Here is a 14,055-nt window from a genome sequence, read left to right on the forward strand (position 1 = left end):
GTTGTGCAGCATAATTTATAAAAGTGCCGAGATGTCTCAGGCATTAATCCTTCCCTGATCTCTTCCAATTTGCGTGCACCATTGGCACATAGATGTGCTAGAGTATAGCGGAGCTAACAGCTGCCAATCAACCAGCTAGAACGGCTCTAAACATGGGATTTATTGCTAAGCATGGGATGGCTGAGGTACTTTCATTGTTGTTATGGAATTTAGAGAACTGACTTTTTTTTTTATTTTGAGTGATTATTTTCACATATGTTTGTGAACTCACTCACATATGCTGAGTAGTAGAGGGTTACAGCACTTGTTGAACAGTACCCGAAGGGGCCTATCCTTTTTTTGTGTGTGGGTGTTCGACTGCTTGTTGGTGCAGGTGTTCGTTTGCCACAAACGAAGACTGCCAGAAGTGGCTCAGGCGCCTCACCGATGCAATCCAGCTGCCAAAGCGGCTGGACGACCTGTTTGCCTTTCGTTTCTACCTCTACTGCCGCGAAGAACGCTACGATGACCTCTTTTCTTCCCTCAAGAGTGGTGAGTCGTTAACTCTAATTGCTGCTACTTATGGTGCAGTTTACACCATGTGAAGTGCTCATTTTATGACCGTGTCATTTTGGCAGTGTCCTATCGTTGTTGCTTTGTCAGCGTTTTGGATCAGACTCTGTGCTTGGCTTTGGAGCATATTATCCAGTGCTGAGTCGCAAATTAGTTTTCACTTCTCATTCCTATGTCATTGCAAAGTGTACACGGCAAGATCACTGAGATTTTGTTTTGAAAACTTCCAGTAGCAGCCATTGTCAAGTTGAAATTGCGTAAAGCAGTGCATGGCAGAAGAGAGGCTCTCGCAGATGGTCTTCTCTCTTGCTTACCTGAAGAAAGAAGTGGAAAAGATGAAAAAGCAGCTATGCTAACCTCAGTTCACACCTCTTCCATTGCAGATAGGCCAAGCTTAGACAAAGACACCTCTCTACTGCACCAGGAATGCAAACGCATGGGCTTTGACACAGACCTTGGAGGCACGTGGAAGATCACTAACATTAACGAGAATTTCAAGTGAGTCACCTCTTTGAGTGATGCACTCTGTAGGCTGAAGAGCTGTAATCCATTTTAAAACTGCAGACAATGCTGCGGGAAGTGTGGAGGAAGTGCCCATGTGAAATTGTCACTTTGCCAAGTGTTGCTGCTGCCTACTCTTTGATCCTGAGTGAACAGTATAAAGTCCATTTTGCAAGGACTGTTCCAGTTCACATCAAGTTGGTGCTTATTGCATTTAAGTAAAGATCAGATTCTGCCGCAGGGTGACATTCAAACATGATTAAACCCACTCGGCTGCTGTGCCAGAGGACCCATATTCAACCTCCGCCACGGCAGGCGTGTTTTGATGGGGCCAAATGCAAAAGGCACCCGTGGTGTTGTGCGATGTCTGCACATGTTAAAGAACCACAGGCGGTCGAAATTAATCCGGAGCCCTCCACTACAGCATCCTTCGTTGCCCATGGGTTGCTTCTGGACATTAAATCCCACAATTTGCAATCTTTACTAATCTGCGCGACTCGGATCACCATTCCTAAATGCAGTCAAGATTTTTGAGCACACAAGAAAGTAGGCAATTACTGTACTGTAGTCTTCACGGCATAATTAGATAAAAAGCACGATAATAAATTGAGGCTACATAGTCTGTAGTAATGTTGGATTAAACTGTGTGGGAAAGCTCTCTGGGTCATTGTGCCTGCTTGTACAAAGGCATAGCGTAAAAACCGGAATATAGGTCGAACTTTTTTTCAAAAAACCATGGTGAAAAGTCGATCCTCGTCTTATATACCGGTCATTGGCGGAAAAACTACGGAAGTCTTGCAACAATGGGCGGCTGTACTCAACTGCGTCCCTCCATCACCATCGCCATCAGCAGCAGTGCCGTCATTTTGCGTTTCCGTAGTTGCAAAGCTACAGGGTCTTATGTTTTTATGTGTCGGAAAATAATAAATTCCTGTGTGCAAAGTTCTGGCCTAATACAGAGGAAACAGCACCCGCAAGGTAGAATATTATTGCCTAAGTTGTTTGTGATCTAAGTAAACATTGGTACTTGCCTGTATTTGGTGGAATTGGCAAGAAACTGTTTTGGGCTATGAGTACAGTTATTGCAGACTCGAGCCAAGCAGCCGGTCTCACAGGCTGCGCCATCTGCCGGACGGCGAGGCAAACGACTTCTTGGCTCGGTGGATGCGAGAAGCGCTCTCTTCGAAGATAGGGTTCGTCTGCCCGCCAGAATTAATATCACAAAGAACATCACTGCTTCTGCTACTAAATACCGCAGTAAAAATGTGACACCAACACACCAACAGCACTGCACGCACTAATAACTGATAAGTCTTCGCTTGTGAGTTGTATGTTAATCCGGAAGATGGCGCAGCCTGTGAGACCGGCTGCTTGGCTCGCGTCTGCAAAAACTGTACTCGTAACCGAAAGCAGTCTCTTGCCAATTCCGCCAAATGCAGGCAAGTACCGATGTTTATTTAGATCTCAAACAACTTAGGCAACAATATTCTACCTTGTGAGCGCTGCTTGCTCTCAATTAGGCGAGTATTTTGCGCACAGGAATTTTTTAAAATCGGGTGCATAAAAACGCAAGTCCCGGTATTTTGGTTAGAGGCTGCTTTTTTACATTTTGTTTCAAAATGAGCGGAAGCCGTTGGCAATTCACCGTCGCCTTCAAGAAAAACGCGATTGAGTACACGGAAACTCACGGCAGCCTAGCGGCACAGCACAAATTTGGAGTCTCCGAAAAGAGCATTCAGTACAGGCGGAGGCAGAAGTTGCATATTACAATTTTGTAGCAACCAGAAGAAAACATCATTTCGTGGGCGGACTACAGCATGTCCAGAATTGGAAGGAAAGGTCGCGCTCTGTGCAAGATCGCTGGCTGTGACTGCCAAATGCATCCGCGTGAAAGCGGTAGAGGTCGCGTGTGCCTCTAGACTCACGAGGGCGCAATTCAAGGGCTCGCCATCCTGGGTGCGGCGATTCATGAAGAGGAAGGGCTTTGCTTTACGGGGCCGTACTTCTGTGTGCCAGAAACAAACACACGAGTCGATGGGCGCGAGATACTGTTAAAAAATTGGCCGGGTGTACATACGAGCAGCATTTAAATGAAAATAGATACTGTCACCATTGTGCAACCTGTCGAGTCGCATTTGTTTCAAGGTCTTTCGGTACTTTTTTCATTGAAAAAGATTTTTTTTTCATTCTTAGAATTGGTTAGTTGGGGGGTCGACCTATGTTCCGGTCCGACCTATAGTCCAGTTTTTACGTACATACCGCATTTACACGCATAATTAAGCTCACTTTTTTTCTTTAAATTAAGGTTTCAAAAAGGGGATGTCCAATTTACGGGAAAAATTTTGTGAACACATCCTAAAAAACTCTACAAAGGTCATGGTGCGCTATATATTTGTTGTATTGCTGCCTATATGTCGACCCCCCCCCCCCCCCCCAATTGATACCCCTCGCTGGAAAAAAAAAAGCCGACTCCAAATATAAGAGACATACCTCCTCCCGCCCCGCCCCATGATATGTAGTTTCCCGCAGGATGGCATGACAGCGTGTGCACAGCTCAAAGCAGTAAATGCGCAGCGATACAATCACAAAGCCAGTAGTCAGAGGCAAATGGAGATAACAGGTGGTAAAATGGTGCACTCACATGCAGCCCAGCTGACTAGCTACAAATCGGACAAGAGACTGTTCAGTAGTTTCGGATTCCAGCTCGCACGCAAATGTTAAGCCGTGGAAGCGATTGCCAGCACGAGCTAGCCAGTGGTGCGCGCTTCGTCCCCTCACCTCTAGCAGCTTTTGCTGCCTCACACAGCGAGCCTTATGCATGCTGGTGGTCTGGCGCAGCAGGGAGCATAAAATATTTGAGTGCAAGTTTTTTTTATAAACCCGGGTAATAAGTTAGGCGTGCTCAAATTACACGAGTAAGTACAGTATGTTTGATCTTAGCACCATATTGTCCCCATGCTTACCACCTGTCGCTGCAACTGCTACACTAGATAACTGCCAGTCACAATGAAGAAAAGAGAGCAGCTTTGCATTTCCTTTTGAGACTTGTGTGGCAAAAACTATGCAACGAGATTCGATCACACGTCTGTGAAGCAACAATGAACGCAATGAAAATGTAGGCTTTGTTTGCCTATGGTCACATTTCTTGCATGGTTTTTAGCGGAGAACTTGTTCACGTGTGAGGAGGTCTTGTGGTCACGTATTCTAGTGACTGATGGCATGCATCTACTGATTGTCTGGTCTGTTTGTTTTCTAATGCTCTGCATACAGGGTCTGCAGCAGCTACCCGCGCTACTTAATTGTCCCCACTTCGGTGCCAGACCAGGACCTGGAAACCGTGGCCAGCTTTCGCTATTCCCGGAGGATCCCCACAGTTGTTTGGAGGCAAGCTTGCTCACCTTTCTTTTTTTCTTCCCTTGCCTGTTGTCGATCACTGGTGGCAGTTATAACTGTTTATCCATTGATCTTTCTGTCGGTGCGGAGAGGTCGTCAAATAGGCTAGATTGGAGTTTTTGTGTACTGCTTAATTGTTAAAATTTATTGCAAGACAGTTCTGCATTCTTTTAAATGGCTTCTAGATGTACTGGGCCTCAAAGTATTGAGCTTGTTAATCATGATAAACATGTCTTTGTGACCTTCTTTCCATATCAGCTTGTAGGCTTGAATTGTTTTGCTATGACTACTGATGCTGAATATATTCAGTGATACAGTTGAACCCCATGGTAACATTTATCATGGGACCACGGAAAAGAAACACGTCAGCCTGGAAATGTAGTTGTCAAGAACAGCAGAAGAAAAATTGTGAAAATTGTACATCATTACCTTCTAATTATTATTTCCCGCTTCTCTGGTATTTCCACGGTTTTGTGGCTCTCTCAGTGGTGCATGCATAGAACATCCTAAATGCCCTGCAATTGTTCCCCACCAGACTAAGCAGCTGTCGGTGGAAGGAAGATGTGCATGTTAGCTGGCCAAGTTGGAGCACACGTGCACTTCTCCGCCGTTTTTGCGGTGGTCACATTGATCCTGCAAAATTCTCGTGTATTGGAGTCTACAAACCACATTTGTTACACAACAGGTGACAAGAAAAAATGCAAATGACAGAAACAGTTTGAAGCCCTAGAGTCAACCTGAGCAACCGCATGCTGCCGGGCGCATCTCATGACAGTTTCATTTTTGCACCTTTGGTCATTTATGCTCGCATCACAGTGGTGACAAAACCACTCCAACAGCCGCAAAAAAATTCATGCCACCACTAAGTGTGTGGGGTGTCATCGTGGGGCTGTGCGTTGGAAGACGCCTAATGCTGTAGCTGTCAAGCACCAAGAGAGCGTACAGTCCCACTTTGACTGATATGCTGTCATTGTTTCGTGCGAGCTAAACGTAGGCTGTCAAAGTGGCAGCAGAGGGTAAAGCAGTAGTATGAGGGGCCACTCACGACATACTATAAGGGAACGCTGCCACAGTTGTGATATAATGGCCAAGTTTGTATGACGTGGGTTTCTGTGGGAGCTACAGCAAGGCTGCCTCACAAAAACATCGCATCGAGGAAAATGCTGCACCTGGAAATATAACAGCAGGGTTCTACTGTATATGCGACTGACACTCAATGTTGAAACATCTGGAAATATGCATTGTAGGCCCAAATTCTCACATGGATCAATGTGTGACACCCAGATGCTAGGGCAGATTGGGTGAAGCAGTGGAAACAGAAAGTTGCACTTCATCTTGTTGACACAGACGTTGTCACTGCCATTATGGGCCTGCATGGTGCAGTATGAGCTCAAAAACTGCATCTTCTGTTTGGCTTTGTTGTATTAGTTTTCCTTTGTAACTGTCATGATCTTGTTAATGCATTGTGGCACAGTGTTACTTCAGTTACCAGCTAGCTAGGCTTTGAGAGCTTGTTTGTTTAGTTCAGGAACTCACCTTTGAATTCTTGTCTCGTTGCTTTTCTGCCATTTGCAGGCATCACTTATATGGGACGGTCATAGCACGTTCTGCGCAGCCTGAGGTTGGCTGGCTGGGCTGGCGCAGTACCCAAGATGAGAGCCTGATTCAGGCCATAGCAGATGCCTGCAGCATTGACCCGGGTCCTGCCATCGTCAATGGACTGGAGAGCTTGCCTGACGACCAGAGGCTCGACTCTGATGCGTCAGACCTTTCTCTGCTCAACGGCGGCTTGACAGCGAGTGAGTGTCACCTCTTCACCTCATGTGCTGCATTGTCTTGGTTCCTCTAAGGTAACTGTGCTGCTCGAGCATAGATGTGTCATTTTGGTAGTTGGCTGTAAGGCCTACCTTTCCGTGAGAACAAGATATAGAAACACCTGTAGGCTGAGATGTTTGTGCGGAATGAATAATCGTAGGAGGTCATGATCAGGCTGGAGCTCGTCAGTACAGCAACCGTCTCTTCTGTTGTGCGGCGTCAAGGTGCAAGATGTGCAAATTGCGTTTCTTTTCCACGTCTGCCCCTGCAGGCATGCACTTTGAGCCGCGGCCAGCACCACAGCGCAAGATGCTCATCCTGGACGCCCGGTCATACGCCGCAGCGGTGGCCAACCGAGCCAAGGGTGGTGGCTGCGAGTGCGCAGAGTACTACCCCAACTGCGAGGTGCAGTTCATGGGCCTGGCCAACATCCACAGCATCCGCAAGAGTTTCCATGCAATGCGCGCTCTCTGCGCTTCCACGGCCGATCCATCCAGGTGGGTGTCCGACCTTGCACTTCCTTTCATGCCTTACCCTTAAGTGCTGCATTCGGCTGCACTTCTAGTCCAGCCTGGCATCGCAAAGGGGTGACTGGTTTGCGCTCCTTTCTTTTTCATTTTTTTTTTCCAAGTTGGATGTCAAACCTGGAGTCCAGCAAATGGTTGCATCACCTCTCTGGATTGCTGAAGGCCTCACTCATGGTGGCCAACGCAGTCGACCTGGAACGGCGGCCCGTGCTCGTGCACTGCTCAGACGGTTGGGACCGCACACCCCAGATTGTGGCCCTGGCAGAACTGATGTTGGATCCGTATTACCGCACCATTGATGTGAGTATTTCACTAGCTTTTCAGTTAGTAAATGTGGGAGTTTAGAAGAATACTCATCGTGCCGTGCCGCTTCATTTCTTTTGCGGATAAAGTTGGCGCAAATTGTTGAAGCCAAGATGCCTGGGTGGCTCTGTCATTGTACGCATAGACACTTTCCGCCATATCGGAAGAAAAAAGTGCTTTAGGACACGTTTTAAAGTCATTGTAAAGACTGTGCATGTGGCTGCTGCAAGACTGCAGTGCCTCACAACCTAGACATCATCAGTGAGACAAAATCAGGCTTACTACTCCCATAGCAGGGCAAAGGCCTCTCCCATGTCGATCCAATTTTTATTTAGTAGCTGGGAAGTTGCATTCTCTGGGACGCGGCTTTCAGCGCCAACTTTATTTGGGATGAATTTTGACGAAATCTTTTCTCCACATTAGTAATGCCCTCAGACTTAACTGCCCAAAGTTCCAGCATTATACCTGAATAACTTTTTTCTTGTACAAATTTTTTCTCTTCTATACATTGTGAAACACCTGCAGATTAGACTTAACCGCAGTAGAAGACTGGCTCAACATTCACTGCATTTCTGAGTGCATGCAACCGTGATGACATTCTTAGGTTTGTCCCCCACGATAAATTTTTTTTTTTTTTGCAAAGCATCCTCAGTTCATCAAAATGGAAAAGGAAGAATGTCATCGCATAGAGCAGAGTTCTTTGAGTGCAGCAAAACAAACGGTCAAAGTAGACAAAACAGTCATGAAGAAGTCTGCTGCACAAAGTGAGCATCTTGTCAGAAAACTGGAAAGGAGGAAAACGGCCATTTTTCGGGCACTTCTCCGAGATGCAGTGCCACCGTAGTGGTTAAACAATTTTTTTTTTAGAGTATTTCCCGGTGAATTTCAGCGATGAAACTTCGACACCATAGTAAACGGGGCATATGGAGAGGTGCAATTGTTTAAAAAAAAACAATTTTTGGCCATTTATTGAGGTTTAAAATATTTAAACCTTATAGGGCATTTTTCATTGTTACCCAGCGCGGAAATATGGGACAGACGAAAGAAAGAACACGTCTGTCCTCTCTTCCTGGGCTGTTTAACAATAAATCAAGTACCAACTTCCCCAATTCGCAGCCTTAATTAAAGACATTTTTAATTCCCCTGATATTGAGCATATGAACTGGGAATGTATCGACAAGGTTTTGCTGTGTACTTGTTGCACACTGGTGCACTCAATGTCACCCCATAGCACAATTTAAAGAGCCAATATCTAAGTCCGAGGTTTGTGTCAGTACCCTTTAAAAGAGAATTTTGGCTCTACTTGGATTCTGGGTTTTCTTTTCATGTGTGTGACATACACAGGAATGTTGTGGGCAAATGGATGGTTTATTTTTTAAAGTAAAAAACTAATCCTTAGTGGTTGGCAGGTACGGGACTTAACCAGCGTTAAAGCTTTTTCAGTTAGAATTGCTGCAAAAAGTAAAACTTAAAATTACTGTAATTTTATTTTTACAACTCTGCAGCTTCTTGTATATACCAAATTTTTTTTAGATTCACATTTTTAACCCTGAACGCAAACAAACAAAAAATGTACCCTATTTACTCGCATAATGAACCCACTTTTTTTTTTTCAGAAAAGTTGACATCAGTTTGGGGGGAGGGTTCATTACGCGGGGAAAAAAGTGTCCAACAGATTTTTTTGGAAGGGTCGAGATTTCATAAATCTCTGTCCTTCCGTCATCAACAAACGCAAGCGGCCATCATCAACAAACTTACGCGGTCAGTGGCATCTGTGCCGCTAGTGTTAAGCATCCTTCAGTTTGACACGATCCCGCAATTTTGTGCTAGCCAGTGGCGCCGGCCAATAGTGGCGAGATAACGCGAACGTGCTGAACACTGGCCAGGAAGGTCAAGTGCGCATTTTTTACTGCCAGGTAAAAACAGGACAGTGAGGAGTGTCTAATGCGAATGTTCAAGCTTTAGCTTAGAGCGCACAACGTCTTGGTGCTCTGCCAAGTTTGCTAAGCATGCAGCGCCCCCCATCTCCCCCCACCCCTCTGGCAGGAGCTCTCCTCAAAATATAAAAAAACAAATTATGTTATCAGGGGCAGACAGCAGCTTGGCGCGCTGCCACAGTCCGGTCCGTCCGCACTACACGCGCTCCCCCCCCCCCCTCTCTTCCCCCTCCTCCCTCGCTTCCCCCACCCCTCTGGCTGGAGATCTCCTCAAAAGATAAACAAACAAGTGGTGATGGGGGGGGGGGGGGGGCAGCATCTTGGGGCACTGCCAATGTCTGCGCTGGGGACGGCAACGAAATCTGAGGAACTCGCTCCGCTGGAAAACAAAAAAAAAAGTAAATTCTGGCCAACAAAAGTGGCGGGCGAGTTCGTTATGCGAGTGGGTTCATTATGCGAGTAATTATGGTATATTAAACTGCGTTTAAAATTGCACTGTGCATAAAATTTTCGCCTCATTTTCACATGTTTGTGAAAGTGTTGTGTGTAAAATAGCATGGTGCCGCTTTAACTTTGTCTGGTTTGCACACTAACAGCCACCCACGTTTGTGACATGCGGCTTCTGTGCATACCAGTGTGAGACTTTTGATCAAGGCAGGGAAGCTCTTAAATGCCACACTCCTTGCGGAGCCTTGGCAAGCGGAGCTAATATTGAGGTCTTCACCCCCTGCTTTCCCAGGGCTTCCAAGTGCTGGTCGAAAAAGAATGGCTCGAGTTTGGGCACAAGTTTGGTGACCGGTGCGGTAACAGCGCCACAGCCGATGACCTTGGCGAGCGGTGCCCAGTGTTCCTCCAGTGGCTTGACTGCGTACACCAGCTGCTGGTACAGTTCCCCTGCAGCTTCAAGTTCAACCAGCAGCACTTGGTAGGCACTGGTCATGCGTGTTTATCATGCTGAGTACCTGTTTCAAATGATTCAACTGAGCAAGCAGATGTTGGGGCTTTTTTCTTATCTGTGCAAACTGATCTCACCTTTTAATCTTTCCTATTTGTGTGTCCATTGTGTGCGCTTGTGCATGTAGGATTTATTGATAGCATTATCTAAAAACAACAAGTTGAACAACAGTGGCGGTAGATAGCAGAATTTGTATTGATGTGTTGCTACGTTAAATGCACTAAAGGTAACAGTTGCTTTCGAACTTTGGGATATGAGCTCAGCGTCAGCTGAGCATTAGTATGCAAAGCATGTGAGGTGTGATGTTCTCTTGTTACACACTGTAAAAACCCGCATATAATATGGACCTGCATATACAGTCGATCCCAGATATATCGAACTCTAAGGGTATCGCGAAAAAATTCGATATATCGATAATTCGAAATATAAAATACGCCTATTAGATGCTTATTTCAAAATTTTGCCCATCTCAAACGATTTCCCCGGGATCGCGACAAGTGGGAACTTACCGATTTGCCCCTCCAAAGTCCACAAAAAACGAAAGCACAGCTCCACGACTACCACAATTTATTTCGTAAGAAAAAAAGTCCGTAAGCTTAGTTTTCCTCTTCTTCTGCACCATGAAGTTCATTAAGTTGTCCTCAAGCTTGTTGATGGTATCCAAATGAAAAAGTCCGGTGCCTTCCATTTTGCCACAGCAGCGGCGAATGACGCTGAATGCAGATGCAAGTTCAGCCGCAGTGCATGGTGGCTGGGTCTCTTTGGCTGAATCTTCACCACTGCTCGGGTCCGCTTCCTCGGTACCTATGATGTCAGCCACAATCTCAGCATCATCATCAGCACTGACAAAATCTTGTGCTGTTACGCCATCTGGGACGGCGCCTGCGAACGCTGAGAGCTCACAAAACTCGCTGTCCAGGCATCCAGCACCGTCGTCTTTTGTGTCTAGATACCTGTTGTCTGAAGCCACCTCAAACCCTGCTTTGCGGAAGCAGTTCACGATTGTGCTTTGCTTCACATCATTCCAGGCGCCAGCCAGCATCTGCATGGCTCCGAGGGGGTCCACCTTGAGTTTGATTCTCAACCGAAGGTTGATTAGGAACCTTTGCGCCAATCACCGTCTGTAACCAACCTTAAACGCTTTCACTATGCCCTGATCGAGAGGTTGAAGCTTCGCCGTTGTATTTGGTGGCAGAAATTTGATGGTGATCTGCTTCAACTGGCAGACGACATGATGAGCAGAACAGTTGTCAAGAAGACAAAGCTTGTGGCCTGACTTCTCCAGTTCGGCATCCCAAGCTTGGAACCACTCGGTGAAAAGATTGCGTGTCATCCAAGCCTTCTTGTTAAATGCATATCGAACCGGGAGGCCTTTCATGTTTTTGACACAGCGTGGTGACCTGCTTTTGCCAATAACCAGTGGCTGAAGTTTGCATGACCCATCCATATTTGCAGCGAGCAAAATCGAGATGCGCACTTTGCTGTTCTTTCCACCAGGGCATGGACTGCCCTTCAGGTGCACAGTCTTATTTGGCAGCATTTGCCAAAACAATGCTGCCTCATCTGTGTTGAATATTTCCAACGGCGAAAAGCTATCACAAATCTCTGGCCACTCTTCGGACAGCCACTTCTCCATGTTAATGCTGCTGGTCGCCTCGCTTTCACCCGAAAGGGTCTTTCTGACGATGCTGTAGCAACTCTTAAAACGCTGCTGCCAACCAGTGCCACCAGTGACGCTCTCTTCTCCGAAGGCTACAGCACACCATTTCGCTTTCTTCATGAGCCGTCGACAGCGATGTTTCTGGCACGTGTCTCTAAAAACCAGGCATACAGGAAGAAATTAGGCAGGCCCGTGCACTTTCCTTGCTTTCTTCCTGTCAGCAGCAGCAGCCTTCAGCTTCACGTAGGCCTTGTTCTTCAGGATTGTACTCGGCATGTTGTGAGGAATTCCGAATGCATCGGCGACCAATGACTTTTTTTCGCCAGCCTCTACCCATCGAATGATGCTTGCCTTTGTTGCCAAGTCCAAATTTTTTGCTTTTTTTTTGCGTTCATGGCTCCCGAACACGCAAATAAGGCGAAAAGAAAGTACACGGCACCGCACAAGTCACAAGCGAACTTACTTTGGCCTCGCAAATAAAGCGAAAAGAACGACCACCGCACCGTACCACACCAGTCACATGTCCAAGCAGCACCGACAGCAGTGACAGCCAAAATGGCCAAAACGTTGGTGACAGCTAGCTGACATCGCTTGTTTTGGCTGCGCCAGCGGAGCCAGCCAACCAGTAACTGGACCCACCGTGGTGGCTCAGTGGTGAGGGTGTTCGGCTATTGATCCGGAGTACCCGGTTTCGAACCTGACTGCGGTGGCCGCGTTTCGATAGAGGCGAAACGCAAAGGCGCCCATGTTCTGTGCGATGTCAGTGCACCTTAAAGATCCGCAGGTGGTCGAAATTATTCTGGAGCCCCTCACTACGGCACCTCTTTTTTCATTTCTTCTCTCAGTCTCTCTTTTATCTCTTCCCCTAGGGCGCAGTTCAGGTGTAGGAGATGTGAGACAGATACTGCGCCATTTCCTTTCCCCAAAAACCAATTTTCATTTTTTTTTTTTGTAACCGGCAACATGCACTCTGCAGTGGCTTGCATATAATGAAAGGCGTCTTGCCTGTCATCAAAACACCAGTTGTTGACGGTGTTATGATCCAGAAGTCAGGGTTGCGGTGGTGCGTTTTTCTGTGGGCACACTGACCTCGCTTTGGAATGCACCACCCCTTTCCTCCGCACTCACCATCTCTGTGAAGCCATACGCTTCTCGCACGCACTTTGCTCGGCATAGGCGAGTTCCACGAACTATAACTACTGTTCAAGTTTGTGCAGAGACGACATCCAAGAATGGTACGAATTCGAAACCACGCCAGCAGTGTGTGCCAACTAGTGGAGAAACTGTAATTACTCGTGTAATTTACGCACATTTTTTCCTAAAATTAAGGCTTCAGAAAGAGGGTGTGCAAATTGCGCAGAGATTTTGTAAAAACACCCTGAAAAACTCTGCAAAGGTCATAACGTGCAATGTATACGGTATATAGCCATGTATCAGTTGACCCCGCCACTTGCTTCCCTCACTGGCAAAAAAAAATTGAACTCCACATATAAATCAATGCATTCCCCTCCCACCGCACCAACCCCATATAGTTCCTCACCTGGTGGCATGACGGCACGTGCACAGCTCAAAGCAATAAATTCAGAACGATGCAATTGCAAAGCCAGCACTCAGAAGCAAATACAGTACAACTACACTGTTACGTTCCTCACTGCTGCGTTTTCCCGGCTGTTACGTCATTTTCATCCGGTCCCGGCATAGCTCCCGTGGGATTCTATGTATTGGGAACCCAACCCTGCTGTTACGTTGTAGCTGTGAAAATGTTCCTGCATGATAGGTCGCAACCCCGCGCCCCGAACCCGCCCGGGCAATGCGCCGTGCCAACTACCATTTTGATGAGTCTTAGCCATCTTGGCTACGGAACTGGCTGCAAGAAGCCGTGCACAAGTTGGAGATGGCACCACTAGATGGCCATCCCCCTCGTGAACGTCGAACCATGGTCACTTGTAAGCGCGATCTTTGCGTGCTTAGATGGCGTCGCGCAAGCAAAAGGCGCTTCCTCTTGAGGAAAAGCTGGACGTATTATCTGCAATAGAGAACTTGAAGCATTTCTACAGGAAGTGCATCGTGAAGCGCTGTCTCGCGCATATTGATCATGGAGAGCAGCCTACGACCGTTTCAGTACTTGACGCTATGCACTACGTCGCTTCAGTGTGGACTGCAGTGGGTAGTGCACAGCAGTGCTTCGCGCGGTGTGGCTTTCGCACGGATGGGGAAGTGGAAACTGCTACGGAAGCTGAAGAGTCGGAAGCAGCTTCTTGTGAAGAGCTACCTGAGGCTATGAATGCACTGGGTGCCACTGGAGTCACATACGACGGCTATGTCGCCGTGGATGCTGCTGTCGTGACATCCGAGTGCCAAAGCATCGCCGAGATAGTTGAAAACTCGAGCGCAAGTGAAGCCGCTGACTGC

The 14,055-nt window shown here is 47.0% G+C and overlaps 1 protein-coding gene across 9 annotated transcripts in view; it reads left to right on the plus strand.

The window, feature by feature from the left end:
- Positions 1-14,055, plus strand: part of LOC144121469 (phosphatidylinositol-3,5-bisphosphate 3-phosphatase MTMR3) — a 59,460-nt gene that overhangs the window by 18,257 nt on the left and 27,148 nt on the right. For all 9 annotated transcript variants that reach the window (XR_013312622.1, XR_013312621.1, XM_077654685.1 and 6 more), the window contains exons 3-9: positions 374-531; positions 936-1,050; positions 4,324-4,437; positions 6,022-6,245; positions 6,533-6,758; positions 6,893-7,088; positions 9,768-9,953. Coding sequence is in view for 7 of the 9 variants with exons in the window: in XM_077654685.1 (XP_077510811.1) it covers positions 374-531; positions 936-1,050; positions 4,324-4,437; positions 6,022-6,245; positions 6,533-6,758; positions 6,893-7,088; positions 9,768-9,953 (1,219 nt within the window). In the remaining 2 variants the exon portion in view is untranslated. The remainder of the gene's footprint in view (positions 1-373; positions 532-935; positions 1,051-4,323; positions 4,438-6,021; positions 6,246-6,532; positions 6,759-6,892; positions 7,089-9,767; positions 9,954-14,055) is intronic.

This window comes from Amblyomma americanum, chromosome 2 (assembly GCF_052857255.1).
Source record: "Amblyomma americanum isolate KBUSLIRL-KWMA chromosome 2, ASM5285725v1, whole genome shotgun sequence".
Lineage (NCBI taxonomy): Eukaryota > Metazoa > Arthropoda > Arachnida > Ixodida > Ixodidae > Amblyomma > Amblyomma americanum.